At 38.8% G+C, this 20314-nt stretch overlaps 1 protein-coding gene across 3 annotated transcripts in view; it reads right to left on the reverse strand.

Annotated features, from left to right (window-relative positions):
• LOC150080668 (fibrillin-2-like) overlaps nucleotides 1–20314 on the reverse strand; it is a 1460049-nt gene that overhangs the window by 1082172 nt on the left and 357563 nt on the right. For all 3 annotated transcript variants that reach the window (XM_090381969.1, XM_090381968.1, XM_090381967.1), the window contains exon 13: nucleotides 14878–15000. In XM_090381969.1, coding sequence (XP_090238095.1) covers nucleotides 14878–15000 — 123 coding nt within the window. The remainder of the gene's footprint in view (nucleotides 1–14877; nucleotides 15001–20314) is intronic.

The following is a 20314-nucleotide window of genomic DNA, read 5'->3' on the forward strand; positions in this document are numbered from 1 at the left end:
TATGGGTAGCGTATGTATATTTATTAGTGTAACTTATGCTACTATTAAAGTGTGGTTATTACTTATATCAATCTCAGAGGCACCTCCTATAAAAGTTAAGACGTACTAGAGTCAATAAAATTGTTATTGATATTTTCATTAATGTCTGGCAATTAATTGAACAGCATGTCCTAATCAATTATTGAATAATCCAGTGTCCGTGAACATATTTTGTAAAACTGGAAAATCTGATCAATTTCCCCCCCCCTTTTTGATTGGTTTAAAGTTGTTTTATGAAATTTATCTTAGACATAACAATGCTGTTAGAAATAATATTAAGAAATGCCTTGGCTGTGTCTGTCAGTGTTGTAAAAGTAAATGCATCATGATTTTGCATTTAGTCTTAATGCACAAAGAGAATGAATATATTCATTATTTTAAATCCTGATATTATGGTGTCCTATATTATTTTGCTCTATATATTTATATTTATGTGTAATTAATGTATTTATTTTGGAACAATGAAGGAATTTACAAATATAAGGATACCTTATCAGATGTTAGAATGTTGGCAATAGTCAATAAAACTTCTGATATGAGAACTGAAGAGCATAACTGAATTGGGTAGGTGCCATAAATAAAATACAAGGAACACTTCACTGCATGTTAATTAGCATAAATATAATAAATTTCAAAACCTAAACAATCGCAATCGCAAATGGACACTTTAAACAAAACCAAACATACCAATCTTTTCTTTGAGATTCTTAACTGTGAACACCATTGAAGTTGGGGTGGGGAGGCACAAACCAAACAAATAACAACGAAAGACCTTGAAGAAGAGATAAGAGCATAGGGTTTTGTTTAAAATGTCTATTTGCAATTGTTTGGGTTTCAAACTATAAATTTATGTTAATTACATACCATGATGTGTATCTCTTATTTTTTTTCAGGTGTGTTAAATGAGAGTGGCCAATATGAAGTCTAGCCATAATAATTTTATGGCTTGATTTGCCTGAAGTTAAATGCCAATATCTGTAGTTTATGTTTAATTCAGGAGGTTTATTGTTTACTTCTGCTCGGCATAATTGACACCAGTTTTTTTTATTTCTTTTCCAATTCTCATTCTGGTTTCCTTATCACCTATCACAGAACTTTTCCTGCTGAAATATGTCTTCTCAACCCAAACCCACAAACACACACACACACACACACACACACACACACACACACACACACACACACACACACACACACACAGCATTCCCTCTGGATGGCCACATTCCAATTTATCAGAAACATTTTATTACAGTAATCATGTTAGGTGACAGAACAGGAGGCAGGGGTTATGTTCTTAGTTAAGAAGCACAAAATCTAAGGCAATGCATTCTGGGAATTTCAGGTGCTCCTGTGGGTCATCATGGAACAGGTGAATACATAGGCTGTGTTAGGGTAACTTGCATATACACTAATGCTAGGAGCACAGTAAATAATTTTGATGAATTTGAAGTATTGATGAAGCCATCAAATGCAGACATAGGGATATCGGAGATATGGTGTTACTCAGACATAAAGGATGCAGAATTTGAATACGGGTTAATACAGAAAGGACAGCCAGGACAAAAGTGGGAGTACAGAAAGGGCAGCCAGGACAGAAGTGGGATAAGGTCATGTTCCTGGATGAGAAGCATACTAAATCTAATAGTACATCCAGTTTACATGTGTAGCCAGTGCAACCAGTTTGGTGTGACATAAGCATTGGAAAAACAAAAATGAGACTAGAAGAGTAGTGCTACAGGCCTAATGACTGTAATGAGTATAACAAACAACTATACAGAGAAATAGAGGGGGCCAGTAAATCAGAATGTCTGATAATAGATAATTTTAACATTTTGGGTGTTGGTCACTCACACAACAGGAAGAGTTTTGATCTGATTATCAGCAGTAATTCTTCATGCATGAAGAATCTGAAAATAAAATAACTACTACGAGGCAGTGATCACGGCATATTGATGTGTGATTTACTTAAAGATGTAACCACCAACAAGGGCAAAGAGAAGATTTTTTTGCTTTCATAAAGGAGACTACAGGGATATCAGACATTTTTTAAATTTTGTACAGTGAGAACAACTAATGATGTTACCAACAACAAATTCTAAATGAAAAGCATTCAGAGAAATAATCATAGAAGCTACTAAGCTCTCATACCAACTAAGCAATACAGTTCAAGGCTTAGACCTAAATGGATGTAGTAGTAGTTGTAGTAGTGGCATGTGATGCAAGAAAGCAAGCGTATGAGCTCATGCAGCATCAGACGAAAAAAAAAAAAAAAAAATTACAAAACAATCCCCTCTAAATATCTGTCCAGTTTATCCTTGAATTTATTTAACCTATCAACTTCCACAACGACACATGGAAGTTTCTTCCAGCAATTAACCACTCACTGGCTAAAGGCAAATTTCAGCACATCTATTCTACATTTGTTCTTCCTCAATTTCAATTTATGCCCCCTTAGGTTTGTAATCTGAACAAGTGGAAGAATCCCATCAGAATTCAGCGTGCTCAACCCATTCAAGGCCTTATACACCTCAATCAGATCACCTCGCAGGTACCTAGTCTCCAGTTGCTGCAATTTGCAGAACTTAAGCCTCTCTTGGTAAGAGGATCCCTTCATTCCTCTCACCAATCTTGTTGCCCTTCTCTGTACATGTTCAAGCAAACCTACATCCTTCCTAAAATGGGGCCTCCAGACCTGCACGCAGTACTCAAGGTGTGGCCTGACCATTGCCTTATACAGAGGGACAATCACCTCCTTTTCCCTGCTAACAAAATTCCTGTATATCACTGACAACACCCCATGTATATCACTGATCTGCCCTGGCAGCCTGTCTGTATTGCACAGAAAACTTCATATCTGACTGCACAATTACTCCCAGGTCTTTTTCATTTTGTACCTCCTTAAGTGTAGTACCACAGTTGGTACGTTTCTCTGGGGTTACTTCTACCCAGTGCTTTTTTTGGGATGGTATGCAATGGTATGGCGTACCGGCACCTTTATTAACAGTGATTTCCTGGAGCCATCAAAAGTGTAACACTGTACAGCACAATATAGTTACATGAGTTAGAGCAACAACGGCTGTGAGAAACCAACAGACAGTAATTAGGGAGCAATGCACAAGCATATATTAAGTTCTGCAGAGCTGTAACTTAGCAACAGACAGTTTATAAGTAACACTGGACCAACCGCAGTCAGGGCAAGAAAGTCAGTTAGCCCAAACCAACAGAGATAGCCAGCAACCAAGGTTCCAAGAATGGTTAAGCCAGCAGAAGGACAGAGTCTGCTGCAGAGCAATAACAGATGAAGGCATATCAGGATTACTATTCAAATTTGCAGATGATGTAAAGGGTGGTTAATAACAGTATGCTGCTGCAACAGGATCTAGAAAAGTTAGGCAGATGGGCTGAGAAATGGCAATTGAAGTTTAACATTGATAACGAAGATAGCAGTAAATCCAGAGTAACATACCAATCCCTGTGGTACTACATTGAGGGTAGTGGAAATGAAAAAGACCTTCAGTGTAATTGTGCAGTCAGATATGAAGTTTTCTGAGCAATACAGACAGGCTGCCAGGACAGCTGGGATATTTTGTCAATGATATATAGGAATTTTGCTAGCAGGGATGAGGAGGTGATCCCATTTTATGACAATGGTCAGGTCACATCTTGAGTACTACATACAGTTCTGGAAGACTCATTTTAGGAAGGATGTAGAGCTGCTGGAATGAGTGCAGAGAAGGGTAATAAAATTGGTGAGAGGAACAAAGGCATGCTCTTACCAAGAAAGGCTTCAGTTCTGCAGCACCTGGAGACTAGGCACCTCTTGCTGAGACTATACACATGAGGAGTGCATAAATTATAAATTCAAATTGAGGAAGGAAATTTGTCTTTAGCCAAGAGGTGGTTCATTGCTAGAACAAACTTCCATCACTTCCATCTGACGTTGTGGAAGTGGACAGCTTGAATAAATTCAAGGAAGTAATAGGCAAACTATTGAAGGGGATGGATACGTGAAATGTGGTTTTTTTTTTTTTTTTTGGCTGATTCTGTAAAAGTTTGCATCATTTGCTACCAATAATATTAAATACTAAGGATTTTAAAGACGAAATGTTGTTGTTGTTATTTGGTTTTTAGGAGCATTAGTAACTAAGGCCATATTGCTCCGGGATATGCGGTGGTCCTTTCCGCATCCTCCGTATTTGGTGGTGGTGACGGGCTCGAACCTCGGTCTAATCAAGAAGCATGTGCTACACACTGCTGCTCCTTCCCACCTGGCTACGGAGGTGCCAATCGAGGTAGTGCAATATCATGGCAACTCGTTGTAAAGGTAGTCACAATATGAGATATAATTAAATTTACACCATTCCAAATAACTTAGGGTTCACTGCCAACAAAATATGATGTATTTATAATGATCATTCATTAATAATTTCAAATGGAAATAAACGCATATGTAGATCTCATTTAAGTTGGAATGAGCAGAAGCCTGAAAAACAAGATGCAGGATATTTCAGAGACTGCTGGGAGTCATTGCGGTACAAGTAAACACATGGGTTGTGTTAGGGTAGCTAAGAATAGAAACAGGAGCATATACACTTGCGTGTACACCAATGCTAGGAGTTTGGTAAATAAATTTGATGAATTTGAGATATTGCTCTAAGCATCAAAGGTGGATATTGTTGGGATATCAGAGACGTGGTGTCACCCAGATATAAGGAATGCAGAACTAGAATTTGGGGAGTACAACGTCTACAGAAAGGATAGACAGGATAGGAAGGGAGGAGGGATTATGCTATTAGTTAAGAAACACATAAAATCCAAGGAAGTGAAGCCAGTCGACATCGCTGGACAGTACAGTGGAAAGTCAGTTTGGTGTGACATAAGCATTGGGAGATCAAAATTGGGAGTAGAAGTGTACCATAGGCCTAATGACTCTGATGAGTATAATAAGAAACGGTACAGGGAAATAGAGTGGGCCAGTAAATCAGAGAGTCTTATAATGGGGGATTTTAATTTCCCAGATATTGACTGGAATTTGTGGTTTGGCCACTCACACACTAGCAAGGCTTTTGTGGATTTATTAGACGATTGTTTTCAACATCAGCATGTTCGGGAGGCAACTAGAGGGAGTAATGCTCTTGATTTGATTATCAGTACTGAATCTTCATGCATTAAGAATCTGCAGATAAAGGAACCACTAGGTGGCAGTGATCACAGTGTGTTGAAGTAGGATTTACACAAAAGGGTAACTACCATCAGGGAAAAAGGAAAGGGTTTGTGCTTTCGTAAAGGCGACTACGGTGGTCTGAGCCAGTATTTAAATTCCATACGGTGGGACCAACTGATGATGTTACCAACAGCAAATACAAAATGGGAAGCATTCAAAGAATTTATCTTAGAAGCTACTAGGCTTTACATACCAACTAAGAAATATTGTTCAAGGTTTAGGCCTAAATGGAGGTCAGATGAACTAATGACACCTATGGCAGAGAAAAAAAATGCATGGGATACATATAAATTAATGGGTGACATGGAAGCCTATGATAGATATAAGCTGGTCTGTAACCAAGTCACAAAGGAAGTTAGGCAGGCGAAGGCAGATTACAAGAAATTTTTGGCAAAGGATGCAAAGAAAAACAGCAAAGGGTTCTTTACTTATGTAAACTATAGAACGAAGGTGATAAATCAGATTGGTCCATTGGATATTGATGGTTCAACTGCTGATGATCCCGCTCAGGTGGCTAACAAACAAAATGAGTATTTTTCATCTACATTCACACATCAGGAGTTATTCAGGGAGTGAAATGCCAGAGGTGAATTAAACTGTGGCAGTGAGCTAGATGATTTTGCAATAATTGAGAGGTAAGTGGAGGAGAAATTGTTGAAGATAAACATAAAAAAGACACCAGGGGTGGATGGGATCCACCTAGTTATATTAAAGGAGGCAGCAAAGGAAGTAAGCAAACCCTTAGCCATAATTATGAGAGCTTCTTTTGACTCAGGGGAGGTGCCCATAGACTGGAGATGTGCAAATGTGGTTAAAGAAGCACTGCAGGATCATCTAGACAAGACTTCAGTTATAGCACAGACAGCATGGTTTTGTTAAGGGAAGTATTGCCTGACCAATTTGATTGGATACTTTGATGTGGTCACAAAGGAACTGGATGCAGGGAATAACTTTGATATCATATATTTGGATCCTAGAAAGGGTTTTGATACTGTTGCACACGGAAGACTGCTGAACAAATTGGAGCAGTGTAGCATTGGAGGCAAACTGCTGCTATGGATAAAGGGATGTTTGAGTTGGAGAAGACAGAGAGTGGTAATCAATGGACACTGCTCATTGGGGAGTAATGTTATTAATGGAGTCCCTCACGATTCAGTGTTGGGTCCATAGTTGTTTTCTGTATTTATGAATGATATCGATGATGGTATATCAAGCTTAAAATTCAAGTTTGCAGGCGATACAAAGGGTAGCACGGTTGTTAAGCACACTTATGATAGTACGCTGTTGCAACAGGATCTAGAAAAGTTGAGCAGATGGGTTGAGAGTTGGCAAATGAAGTTTAACATTGAGAAATGTAAAGTACTGCATATGGGATGCAGTAACCCCAGAGTAACGTATCAACTCTGTGGTACTATACTGACAGTGGTAGAGAATGAAAAGGACCTGGGAGTAATTGTGCAGGCAGATATGAAATTTTCTGAGCATTGCAGATGGTCCTCAAGAGTAGCTCATGGTGTCTTGTCAATGATATACAGGATTTTTTCTAGCAGTCATAAGGAGGTGATTATCCCCTTGTATAAGGCAATGGTCAGGCCAAACCTTGAGTACTGTATTCAGGTCTGGAGGCCTCATTTTAAGAAGGATGTAGATTTGTCGGAACGAGTAAGAGAAGGGCAACAAGATTAGTGAATGGAACAAAGGGTTGCTCTTACGAAGAAAGGCTTAAGTTTTGCAAATTACAGTGTCTGGAGACTAGGCACTTGTGAGGTGATCTGATTGAGGTGTATAAAGCCTTGAATTGGTTGAGCATGCTCAATGCTGAATGGTTCGAGCATGATTAATGCTGAATGGTTTGAGCACGATCAATGCTGAATGGTTCGAGCATACTCAATGCAGAATAATCACCTGAGAGGGCATAAATTCAAATTGAGGGAAGACAGTTGTAGGATAAATGTGCGGAAGTGTGTGTTTAGCCAGCGGGTAGTTGGTTGGTGGAAAAGACTTCCATCCCTTGTTGTGGAAGTTGATAGCCTAAATAAATTTAAGGCTGAACTGGACAGGTATTTGGATCGAACGGAGGGGTGAAATGGGAACGTCGTTTTTTTTTTTTTTTTTTTTTTGGCTGAAGCTGCATAAGCTTGCTTTCTTGCAACATATGCCTCTACTAATGCTAATGCTAACCTTCCCTCTGCTCCTGCTAATCACTTCAACAGCTTGGTCATTATACAGCACACTTGGACAGTCAAACAGCTAGTGTTATTGGAATCACAATACTCTAGCATTGTGATTCCCTTTCACTGTTGTGATTGTGCCTGCTAAGCAGAAGCTGCTATATAGCATGCAAAGATTGTACAACAACATGCAATGGGACTGCTGACTAGCCCAAATTCCACACATCGTCTCTATTTCAACCCTAATCACATCCTAACTATAATTCTCCTCTCCTCTCCTCCTATCAACCTATCTCCTTTTCATATGTTTTAATTATTTTTTATTTATTTATTTTACTATTTTTATTATTTATTTATTTATTATTTTTAACAGGATTCACCCACTGGAACTCAAAGACTCCAGCAGGCAGAATAATACCAAGAGTATCAATGAAGTTTAGAACATCCTCATGGCAAGAGATGAGAACTAGTCAGCTAGTGTGATTAGCTGGGTAGTTGTCAAGTGGCCAGCCATACAACTCAGAAGCATAAGCAACACAATGTGAAACATGCAGAGATGATACAACTCTGGCTATGCAGAGATGATACAACATAGGTAACAACAGAAGATTGTAGAATGATCTTTCAGAAGTAGAGGAACCACTGGGTGAGAGTGATCACAATGTACTGATGTGGAATTACTTAAAGATGTAACTACCATCAAGACTAAAGAGAAGGGCTTTTGCTTTCGTAAAGGTGACTGCAGTGTCTCAGACAGTTTTTAAATTCTGAACAGTAGGATCAACTGATGATGTTACCAACGTTGAATTCTAAATGGGAGGCCATCAGGGACTTAATTTTGGAGGCTACTAGGCTTTTCATTCCAACTAAGAAATACTGTTCAAGGTATACTATACTAAATGGATGTCAAATACTGTTCTACATCCATTTAGACCTAAATGGATGTCAGATGAATTAATGAGGCCCGTGTCTGAGATGAAGAATGTATTGGATGCATATAAAGTATCAGGTGATACAGAAGCCTATGGCAGGTATAAACTAGGCTGTAATCAAGTCACAAAGGAGGTTACGCAGGCGAAGACAGATTACGAGAAATCTTTGGCAAAGGATTGAACTACTGCTCATCTCAGTTGCCCAAATTATTCACTGTATGATTCCTTTCACCTCGAAGGTGGTACTTGTGCATACGTCCGTTCCGATATTCCCTGTCAGAGACTTTGAAATTTGATATCTCCTCTCTTCGATCTTCTCTGGCTTAAAATCTCTCTACCTCATTGTGTCAAATTCATCTGTTGTCTCTACCGTTCTCCCAACTCCACTAATCACTTGGAGCTCTTTGACTTCCTCTCTTTGCAACTTGACTTTCTGCAGTCCAACTTTCCTAACAGTGCGGTAATTTTCCATGGTGATTTCAATGTTCACAACTCCGGCTGGCTTCCATTCTCTAGTCACACTGACCCAACTGTTCGAGATACTGAGAATTTTGCAATTAGTAATCACTTTGCACAGACTGTTCATTTACCTACAAGAATACCAAACAAACCTAACCACACAGCCAACATGCTTGATCTTTTTCACACAAACAACCCTTCTAAGTAAACGGTCATATTAAGTGGTCCTTTAGGTACCTCAGATCACAACTTGGTGATTGTCTCTTCTCCAATGTAGCCTTTGTCTAATGGCTATTCCCAACCTCGTATTATATGGCATTACAAGAATGCAAAATGGGATGACCTGCAAGATTTCTTTTCTTCTTTTCCTTGGTCGGATTACTGTACAAAACTTCTGATGTCAATGTTTGGTCAGATCATGTCAGTGAAATTATTCTTGTAGGAACAGAATCCTTAATTCCACACTCCACTTTAAAATCTCATCCTTTATCTGAACCTTGGTTTTCCAATAAATGTGCTAATGTTGTTAAAGAGAAGAACGTTGCATATCGTACTTGGCTTATTTCCAATTATTCAGTTTCATTTTCTGCCTAAACCAAAGCTCGCAACAATTGTAAAGCAGTTATTAATCAGTCGAAACTATATTTTGAACAGGCTAAGAGCAGAAAACTTGCTTATTGCCCTAATGATAGCTGAGCATTCTGGTCTCTTGCCAAAGCTATTGGCCACAACTTTTGCTCATCTTTGCTCCCACCTCTGTCAAAACCAGATGGTTCTGTTGTCACTTCAGCCAAGGATAAAGTTGACCTGTTAGCATCCCATTTTTCTTCCAACTCATGTATTAATGATTTTGGTAAAACACCTCCCACCATTCCCAACACACTCCATGCAATGCCTCCTGCAGTCTTCCGTCAAAAGGATGTCAGAAGGATTTTGAAAAATCTTGATGCTAAGAAAGCTCCAGTTCCTGATGGTATTTCTCCACTTGTTCTCAAAACCTGTGCTCCTGAACTTACTCCTGTTCTTTGCCGCCTCTTTTCACTTTCTTATTCCAAAGGTGTTTTTACTTCTGCTCGGAAATTTGCTCATATCTAGCCAGTTCCTAAAAAGGGTGACAAATCACTCCCATCCAATTATCGTCCCATTACAATTACTTCTACTCTTATTAAAGTAATGGAGAAATAATTAACCGCCAACTCTTCAACTACCTAGAAACCTTCCATCTGATCATTGATTGCCAGTATGGATTCCGTCAGTGCTAATCCACTGGTGATATTCTGGCTTATGTTATCCATTTATGGGCAAATTCAATGGAAAAGTTTGGTGAAACACAAGCAGTTGCTCTTGAAATCTCAAACGCTTTCGATCATTTTTGGCATAAAGGTCTTCTAAATAAGCTTCCATCTTATGGTTTTCCAACTGTTTTTTGTAATTGGTTATCCAGTTTTCTCTCTGATCGCTCACTGAGGGTGATGGTAGATGGATCTCTGTCTTCTAACTTCTCCACTAATGCTGGTGTCCCCCAAGGTTCAGTTCTTTTTCCCACTCTTTTCCTCTTGTATATTAATGACATTCTTCCATTGACTGGAAATCCTATCCGTAGTTTTGCCGATGATAGCACATTGCATTCCACTTTCCATTTTGAGAAACCTTGCCCTGCTCAATCAGCTTCGACTTCTCAAATATCTGCTACCAATTCCTTAAATGCCGATCTCTAGTGGGTTAAAGACAACTTAGTTGATTTCAGTCCTTCTAAAACTCAGTCTTGTCTTATATCTCACAAAGAGGATTCTTCTGCTCCTATGCTTATCTTTAGTGACACCGATTTCTAGGCAAGTTGATATTTCTCTTTTGGGGATTACCGACTTCTAATCTCTCTTGGCACAAGCACATTACAATGGGGCGATGTCCACAAAACCTCTCTCCGGCTTCTAGATTCCATTCAGAAAAGGGTAGTTAGGTTAATTGTTGACTCCTCTCTAACAGAGTCTCTCCACTCGCTCTCTCATAGACGTACTGTTTCTGCTGCATGCCTTTTCTACAAATACTTCCATGGGCACTGTTCTTCTGAATTGGCTTCTATTATTCCCACTCACCCTTTCAAAACAGTCTGAACACGTGCCGCCACCAGCCAACATCCATTTACTGTCTAACTTCAAACTCACAGAACCAACCTTTCATCTTCCTCATTTATTCATTCAACTGCTGTTTTCTGGATCAACCTTCTTTGGAATGTATTTCAATCTACAGAAGTTCAATTCTAATGTCAACAAATGTCTTCTTTCATCTTCTCAACCTCAAATCCAAGCATCGTACCAAGTACTATAGGTTCTAATACCTCTCGTGTTTGGGGTTTTCGTAAAAAAAAAAAAAAAGCAAAGATTTCTTTACTTATGTAAACTCTAGAAGGAAAGGGATGAATCAGATTGGACCACTTAACGTAGATGGGTTGACTATTGATGATCATGATCAGGTAGCTGATAAACTGAATGAGTATTTTGCATCGACATTGAGATGAGGAGTCATTCAATGAGGGGAGTTCCAGAAATTTATCAAATGCTAACAGGAAGGTGATTTTGTAATAACTGAGAGCAAAATGGAGGAGAAATTGTTGAAGGCACCTGGGGTGGGTGGGATCTATCCAGTTATATTAAAGGAGGCAGCGAAGGAAGTAAGCAAACCCTTAGCCATAATTATGAGAGCTTCCTTGGAGTCAGAGGAGGTCCCCATGGACTGGAGGTGTGCAAATGTATCACCAATTCACAAAGGGGGTTCAAAAGGTGACGCAAGTAACTACAGACCTGTTAGTTTAACTTGTGTTCTGGGGAAAATAATGGTATCACTGATTAAAGAAGCACTGCAGGATCATCTAGACAAGACTGCAGTAATAGTTAAGACACAGCATGGGTTTGTTAAAGGGAGGTCTTTGACCAATTTGATTGGATACTATGATATAGTCACAAATGAACTGAATGCCAAAAATAATTTTGATATCATATACTTGGATTTCAAGAAAGCTTTTGATACTGTTGCACATGGAAGACTGCTGTACAAATTGGAGAGGTATGGCATTAAGGATAATTTGCTACAATGGATAAAGGGATGGTTGAGTGAGAGACGACAGAGAGTGGTAATCAATGGACACTGCTCTTCGTGGACCAAAAAAAAAAATAACCCCAGGGGCTCACATCTGTTGAGTATGGGCTTGGTACACCCAGGGTCCTGAGCTGGATATCATTATTCTTCTCTTCTTGGTGATTTCCTTCTACTTTTCTCTCTCTCTCTCTCTCTCTCTCTCTCTCTCTCTCTCTCTCTCTCTCTCTCTCTCTCTCTCTGGTAACTTGGAAATTTTTTTTTTTTTAGCTGGTGCAGCATAAGCCTCAGGCTTCCTTGCACTATATGGCCAGTAATAATAATAATAAAATGTTGTTAGTCGAGTTCCCCAGGGTTCAGTGTTGAGTTCATTGTTGTTTTGTATATTTATCAATGATATTGATAAAGATATATCAGGTTTAATGTCCAAGTTTGCAGATGATACAAAGGTTGGCAGGTTTGTAAACAACAGAAGACAGTATGCTACTCCTACTGGATCTAGATAAGTTGGGAAAATGGGCTGAGAAGTGGCAACTGAAGTTTAACATTGACAAATGCAAAGTACTGCATATGGGTAGCGATAACTGAAGAGAAATGTACCAACTCTGTTTCAATCTACAGAAGTTCAATTCTAATGTCAACAAATGTCTTTTTTCATCTTCTCAACCTCAAACCCAAGCATGGTACCAAGTACTATAGGTTCTAATACCTCTCGTGTTTGGGGTTTTCGTAAAAAAAAAAAAAAAGGGAAGTGGAAAGTGAAAAAGACCTGGGTTTTTTTGTTTTTTTTTGTTAGTTGTTGTTGCATCGGCTTCTGTGGCCATAATGCACCTCCCAAAGTTTTTCCATTTTTACTTTTATCCAAGCCCGAGGCGGATTCGAACCCACGACCTCTGGGTTGCCAGGCAGGCACTTTACCCACCTGGCTAGCCCGGTCGGCAACCTGTGGGTTATTGTGCAGTGAAATATGAAGTTTGAAGAAATATGAAATATGAATATATAGGAATTTTGCTAGCAGGGACAGGGAGGTGGTTATTCTGTTATACAAAGCAATGGTCGGGCTGCACCTAGAGTACTGTGTACAGGTCTGGAGGCCTCATTTTATGAAGGATGTGGAGTTTCTAGAACGAATACAAAGAAGGGCAACAAGATTGGTGAGGGGAACAAATGGGGTGCTCTAACCAAGAAAGGCTTAACTCTGCAAATTTCAGCGCCTGGAGAGTAGGCACCTGTGAGGTCATCCGATTGAGGTGTATAAGGCATTGAATGGGTTGAGCAAGCTGAATGCTGATGGGATTCTTCCTCTTGCCCAGACTAAGAACCTGAGGGGGCACAGTTTAAAATTGAATAGAATAGATGTGTGGAAATTTGCCTTTAGACAGCTGGTAGTTGATTGGTGGAACAGGCTTCCATCTTTTGTTGTGGAATGGAGGGGTGAAATGGGAGCGGGTTTTTTTTTTTTTTTGGCTGCTGCTGCATAAGCTTGCTTTCTTACATCGTATGCCTCTACTAATGCTAATGCTAAGTACCTGAACAAAAATATACTCTGCAACAGAGTGGCATCATGTTTCTGACATCCCTATAACATCCACATCTGATGACAACCAACACTTCGAAATCACCAAGTTTATTTGCTACGCTCCTATCACTAGCATATAAACAAGTAAAAGTGTGCTTGTTTGTGCTTTTAGTAACCATAACAAAGTCTATATATTTTCTTGTCCCCCATGAAGGTCTCCAGCAGACCTTGCAAGAATCAATTAAACTTCTTCTCATGACTGCCATTAAACTATTAGACTCTGTGTTCCCCCATCAACTAGCAGTTTTCTGAGCCACTTAGTACTCCCTCAGTAGCATCAGCATATATTCTTTTATCTCTTCTATTTAAGTGTATCCCATTCTTTTATCCCTTCTAATATTCTTTTATCTCTTCTATTTAAGTGTAACAACAGTCTCTACAGTGAAGACTGTTGTTACTAATGTTGTTCCATACTGAGAAACAATCTACCCCATGAGCTTTGCGTAATCTCTCCAGTGCCACAATGACTGATAGCACTCTTATCATTACTCTATATCTTGTTGTTACAGCATACTAGAAAGCTCAAAACCTGATTAAATTCAAGGCCCCAGAGGAGCTACCTGATGAAAAGATAAAACTAAGAATTTCAAGATTCATAGATTTCTTCAAGCATCTGAAACTCTTTTAAAAATTGCATCAAGCAATAAGAGAGAATTTAGATAAATATCTGAATGCTGAGAGATCTTCCAATGACTACAAAGAATGTCCAAGAGAGAGAGAGAGATTGGATGCAAATCAAGTCTCAATTCCTTAATTCCTTTTTTAAGGATTATACCTTCAGAAATTCACAGCCTTCAACTTCTTGAACAATCAATTACTTTCTGTTTGATTATTCAAGGAGAAACAGATAAGCATATTTTATATTTAAATAAAAAAAATTATCATAAAAATAGGTTTTATTGGTGTCTATTTATTTATTGTGCACTTGTCAGAACTAATCATTACAACATGTGAGTCTACTGCTGCATATCCATTGCTTTCTTATCCATTATACTTTTAAGGAAAGAATTATTTAAAGTAATAAATTTAAGTAGTAAACTTATACAACCTGTTTCAAAAGGACACAGTCACCTATAGTTTAGCAACTTGTCTTCATAACATAACCCCTAAGTGGATCCAAGATGTAGACATCAACTGCAATTTTACTTAGTGAACTGGGTATACCTTTGGGCAGAAAATTCTTTTTTCCACCTCTTGGTAACAACCAATAAACTATTTAATTAGCAAATATATTTGAAGTCTATATTTTCAAGTTTTGAAATTTAATTAATAATTTCCACATAATACCCTTCACATAACACAAATTGAATAAATTTATTTTTTTAAATTGAGTTTCATAAATTTAAGTTAAAGAAATATGAAGATCAGAGTTTACCTTACCAACACAGAAAAGTCCATGAGCAGATAGTTCATATCCGGGATTACAAATGCACTTGAAACTTCCATCACCATTTACACAAATACCATTTCTGCACATTCCTGTTTCCTCACATTCGTTCTGATCTAAAATAGCAATGCATAAATGTGTAAAAATAACTATTCTAGAATTAAAATTGCATTTCATTAATTTTTTAAGGAACTAGAAAATACATGGCTCCACATATTGTTTCAACAGGGGAAAAAAATTGCTTATTAAAAGCAACAGCATAAAATTTTGGACATGCTGACCCTTTTATCCTAATCAACCCTCAAACCTTACTTTGCACAGGTTCACTAGAGAAGACTTACCCTTTAATCAGGTATATACAGCTGATTTTTTTTAAAACTCCAAATATGAAAGGTATTAGACCCTACAGTACTTAGAACATATGTTGGTTGAAGGTTAAGAAGAGTGCTTATTGACATTAGATGTAAATTTCTGTACGTTGCAATTTTCAGGAAATACATATGAAGGAAGGTTGTTCCAGTAAAATATAGAAGCTGAAGGAATAAATGAAGAAGAAGAAAAATTGGCTCTGTGGGTTTGAAGTTGCACAGTAAAAGGATGCTGACTGGTTGCAGCATATGCTTGGACTAGTTTCGAAAGGAGAGCGGGAATTATAGTTGCCAATTCAGAAAAATATTGTCAGTGGACGTATCCATAGAAATGTATGCAGCAAACCCATGGATAGGATTTCCAGTCAGTGGAAGAACATCATTAATATATAAGAGAAAAAGAGTGGGAGAAAGAAAGGAACCTTGGGAAACACCAGTCTTAGTGGACAAGTTAGAACATAGAAAGCCATTTACCATCACCTGCAGCAAGTGGTCAGAGAGAAAACTGGATATGCAACTGTGTAAAACAATCAGAAGTCCATAAGATGGGACCTTGTTTACAAGGCCTCTATGCCAAACACAATCAAAAACTTTTGAAACATCAAGAGCAACTGCTTCAATTTCACCAAATTTTTCCAATAAATTTGTTCATAGAGAGGTAACGTAAGCTAATATATCACCAATAGATTGACACTAATGGAATCATACTGGCAATAACTGTAAATACACTTCTCATACCCCCTTTCATCATAACAATACTTTAATAGTCACCTCACTTCATATAGATGCCTTAGCACTTTCCTACCTACCACTCCTCTTTCCTTCGCTAATTTTTGAAATGCTGTCTTTACTGCATGTTTAAAATTTACCCATTCTTCCCATGTCCAACACTTAGACTGTGTTGGTCATGCATTAGATTCTCAATGTTACACAAATCATTCTGCAAGAGAGCCAAGTTTAGGTACCAAGTACCTCTACCGTAATCAATTGTTGTACGTAGCAGAAGGTTCATCATTACCAATTTATAATCTGTAATTGGATGTGATCCAGAAATATTGATATGCCTAACCTGGTTGCTTTATTTACCATACTTCTCGGTGCATAAATGCAATCAATGCATGTGCCTACTGTGCCCCTAGACCACATTGTAGGATTATGCCATTGCCATACATCTATAAGATTGTATTCAGATAGATGTCGTTCAATTCCAGGGCACCCCTTGTCCTTCATGCAGGATTACCTGTGCCCATCTTATCTTTGACTGGGTCTAAGATGCAATTCCAATTGCCCCCAAGAACAATCCAACAGGTCCCCATCATAAATTGATGTAGATTATTAATTAACTGTACCCGTTCTGGAGAGCCATTTGGTGCACACATTTATCAGCCGTATTGTGTGTGAATCTAGCTTCCAGTCTATACAGACTATCCTGCCTTCCATATCTCTTTGAAAGTTACTAAACCTTCCTACAATGGGTGGTAGGATTATGATACCCACCCCGCAAGCATTTCTTTTTCCAAAACTCCAAAAACTTAAGCATTAAATCTGTTTTGAAATTTTCATAATACTAAGATGCTGTAAAAGTGACTTTCCTAAATAAACAAAATTCTGATTCCCATCAATAACATAATTCTCCAGACATGATGTTGTGTGTATCCCTGGGAAAAACCCCGAACATTCAAGGTACCAATAGTTACCATGTGTACCGATAAAGATTCCACAAGGAGTTTTTACCTATTTCGTTTGGGATATACTAAGACCATACAAGGTCTTGCCAAGCTCTTGTTCTTGCACCACGATACATATAATTTGGGAGTTACTTAACTGTTGTGTAATTCCTAAAAGAGTTTGCCCCACTAGATTACCAAAAAAATATCCCTCCACATAAATTGTATTTTTCCTATCTTTCCTTCTCAGGTTTGTTCTCATATTATTCTGGATTTCCCCCAGATGTTGCTCCCATTCTATTAGTTTTCCCCCCAGCTTTTCCTGTCCTGGTGGTACATACTCCTTTAAATGCTCTACACTCAATAACTTTTCCCTTCCTTCTCCTAATGGCCCTTCCGCTTTGGAATCCTCCAAACTTTGAATGGTTTGAGCATGCTCAATGCTGATTGGATTCTTCCTCTTGCTCAGAATAATCGCCTGAGAGGGCATAAATTCAAATTGAGGTAAGACGGTTGTAGGATAGATGTGCAGAAGTTTTCCTTTAGCCAGTGGGTGGTTGATTGGTGGAACAAACTTCCATCTGTCGTTAGAAGTTGATAGCTTAAACAGATTTAAGGCAGAACTTGACAAATATTCGGAGTGAGTGGATGGGTGAAATAAGGGAGGGGGGGGTTGCATCATGTGCCATTAATTTCCCAGATATTGACTGGAATTAGGGGGCTGGTCACTCACACACTAGCAAAGCTTTTGTGGATTTATTGGATGATTGTTTTCTAAATCAGCATGTTCGGGAGGCAACTAGAGGGAGTAATACTCTTGATTTGATTATCAATTTTAATTTTTCATGCATTAAGAGTCTTCAGGTAAATGAACCACTATTTCAGAAAAATATTGTCCGTGGACGTATCCATAGAAATGTATGCAGCAAACCCATGGATAGTGATCACAATGTGCTGCAGTGGGATTTACTCAAAGAGGTAACTACCATTAGGAGTAAAGGGAAGGGTTATTGCTTTCGTAAAGGTGACTACGATGGATTGAGACAGTATTTAAATTCTATACAGTGGAACCAACTGAAGATGTTACCAACAGCAAATTCAAAATGGGAAACATTCAAAGAACTGATCTTGGAAGCTACTAGGCTTTACATACCAACTAAGAAATATTGTTCAAGGTTTAGGCCTAAGTGGATGTCAGATGAACTAATGACACATATGGCAGAGAAGAAAAATGCATGGGATACATACAAATTAACACGTGACAGAGAAGCCTATGATAGATACAAGTTGATCTGTAACCAAGTTACAAAGGAGGTTAGGCAGGCGTAGGCAGATTATGAGAAATCCTTGGCAAGGGATGCAAAGAAAAACAGCAAAGAGTTCTTTACTTATGCAAACTCTAGAAGGAAGAGGATGAATCAGATTGGTCCACTTGATATCGATGGGTCAACTGTTGATTATCCTGCTCAGGTAGCTAACAAACTAAATGAATATTTTGCATCGACATTCACACATGAGGAATTATTCAGCGAGGGGAATGCCAGAGGTGTATTCAACTCTGGCAGTAAGTAGAGAATCTTGTAACAACTGAGAGTAAAGTGGAGGAGAAATTGTTGAAGATAAATACAAGAAAGGCACCTGGGGTGGATGGGATCTTTCCAGTTATATTAAAGGAGGCAGCAAAGGAAGTAAGCAAACCCTTAGCCATAATTATGAGAGCTTCCTTGGACTCAGGGGAAGTACCCATGGACTGGAGATGTGCAAATATGACCCCAATTCACAAAGGAGGATCAAAGGGCGACACAAGTAATTATAGACCTGTTAGTTTAACTTCTGTTCCCGGAAAATTAATGGAGGCACTGGTTAAAGAAGCACTGCGGGATCATCTAGACAAGACTTCAGTTATAGCTCACACACAGCATGGTTTTGTTAAGGGGAAGTCTTGCCTGACCAATTTGATTGGATACTATGATGCAGTCACAAAAGAACTGAATGCAGGGAATAACTTTGATATTATATACTTGGATCTTAGAAAGGCTTTTGATACTGTTGCACATGGAAGACTGCTGCACAAATTGGAGCAGTGTGGCATTGGAGGCAAATTGCTGCTATGGATAAAGAGGTGGTTGAGGGGGAGAAGACAGAGAGTGGTAATCAATGGACACTGCTCATCGTGGACTAATGTTATTAGTAGAGTCCCTCAGGGTTCAGTATTGGGTCCATTATTGTTTTCTGTATTTATAAGTGATATTGATGATGGTATATCAAGCTTAATGTCCAAGTTTGCAGATGATATGAATGTTGGCAGGGTTGTCAAGGACACTACTGATACTATGCTACTGCAACAGGATCTGGAAAGGTTGAGCAGATGGGCTGAGAGGTGGCAAATGAAGTTTAACATTGACAAATGTAAAGTACTACATATGGGAAACAGCAACCCCAGAGCAACGTATCAACTCTGTGGTACTACACTGACAGTGGTAGAGAATGAAAGGGACCTGGGGGTGGTTGTGCAGGCAGATATGAAGTTTTCTGAGCAGTGCAGACGGGCTGCAAGAGTAGCTCATGGTGTATTGTTGATGACATATAGGAATTTTTCTAGCAGTCATAAGGAGGTGATTATTCCCTTGTATAAGGCAATGGTCAGGCCACACCTAGAGTACTGTATACAGGTCTGGAGGCCTCATTTCAAGAAGGATGTAGAGCTGCTGGAACGAGCACAGAGAAGGGCAACAAGATTAGTGAATGGAACAAAGGGGTGCTCTTACGAAGAAAGGCTTAAGTTTTGCAAATTACAGTGTCTGGAGACTAGGCACCAGCGAGGTGATCTGATAGAGGTGTATAAAGCCTTGAATGGTTTGAGCATGCTCAATGCTGATGGGATTCTTCTTCTTGCTCAGAATAATCACCTGAGAGGGCATAAATTTAAACTGAGGAAAGACGGATGTAGGATAGACGTGAGGAAATTTGCCTTTAGCCAGCGGGTGGTTGGTTGGTGGAACAGACTTCCATCCCTTGTCGTGGAAGTTGATAGCCTAAATAAATTTAAGGCTCAGCTCGACAGGTATTTCGAACGAACAGAGGGGTGAAGTGGAAGTGGTTATTTTTATTTATTTTTTTTGGCTGATGCTGCATAAGCTTGCTTTCTTGCATCAAATGCTAATGCTAATTGCTAATGCTAAAAGAATTCTACTCACTCAGATCTTGTATGGTGACATTATCATCCTATGCAGTTTGTTTCTTCCTTTATTTCCCTCCTCTTACACCTTTTCCCTCTCAATTTTCTCCCCTCTTCTGACCTCTTGCTATTTCCTCTATTTGATTCCGTTAAAGTGGAAGTATTTTGTCTCGTGTCTGGAGACCCTTTCCCCTCCTCTATTCCTGTTATTAAGTCC

Source organism: Mastigoproctus giganteus, chromosome 9 (genome assembly GCF_048544385.1).
Source record: "Mastigoproctus giganteus isolate SK-2022 chromosome 9, ASM4854438v1, whole genome shotgun sequence".
In the NCBI taxonomy this organism is placed as follows: domain Eukaryota; kingdom Metazoa; phylum Arthropoda; class Arachnida; order Uropygi; family Thelyphonidae; genus Mastigoproctus; species Mastigoproctus giganteus.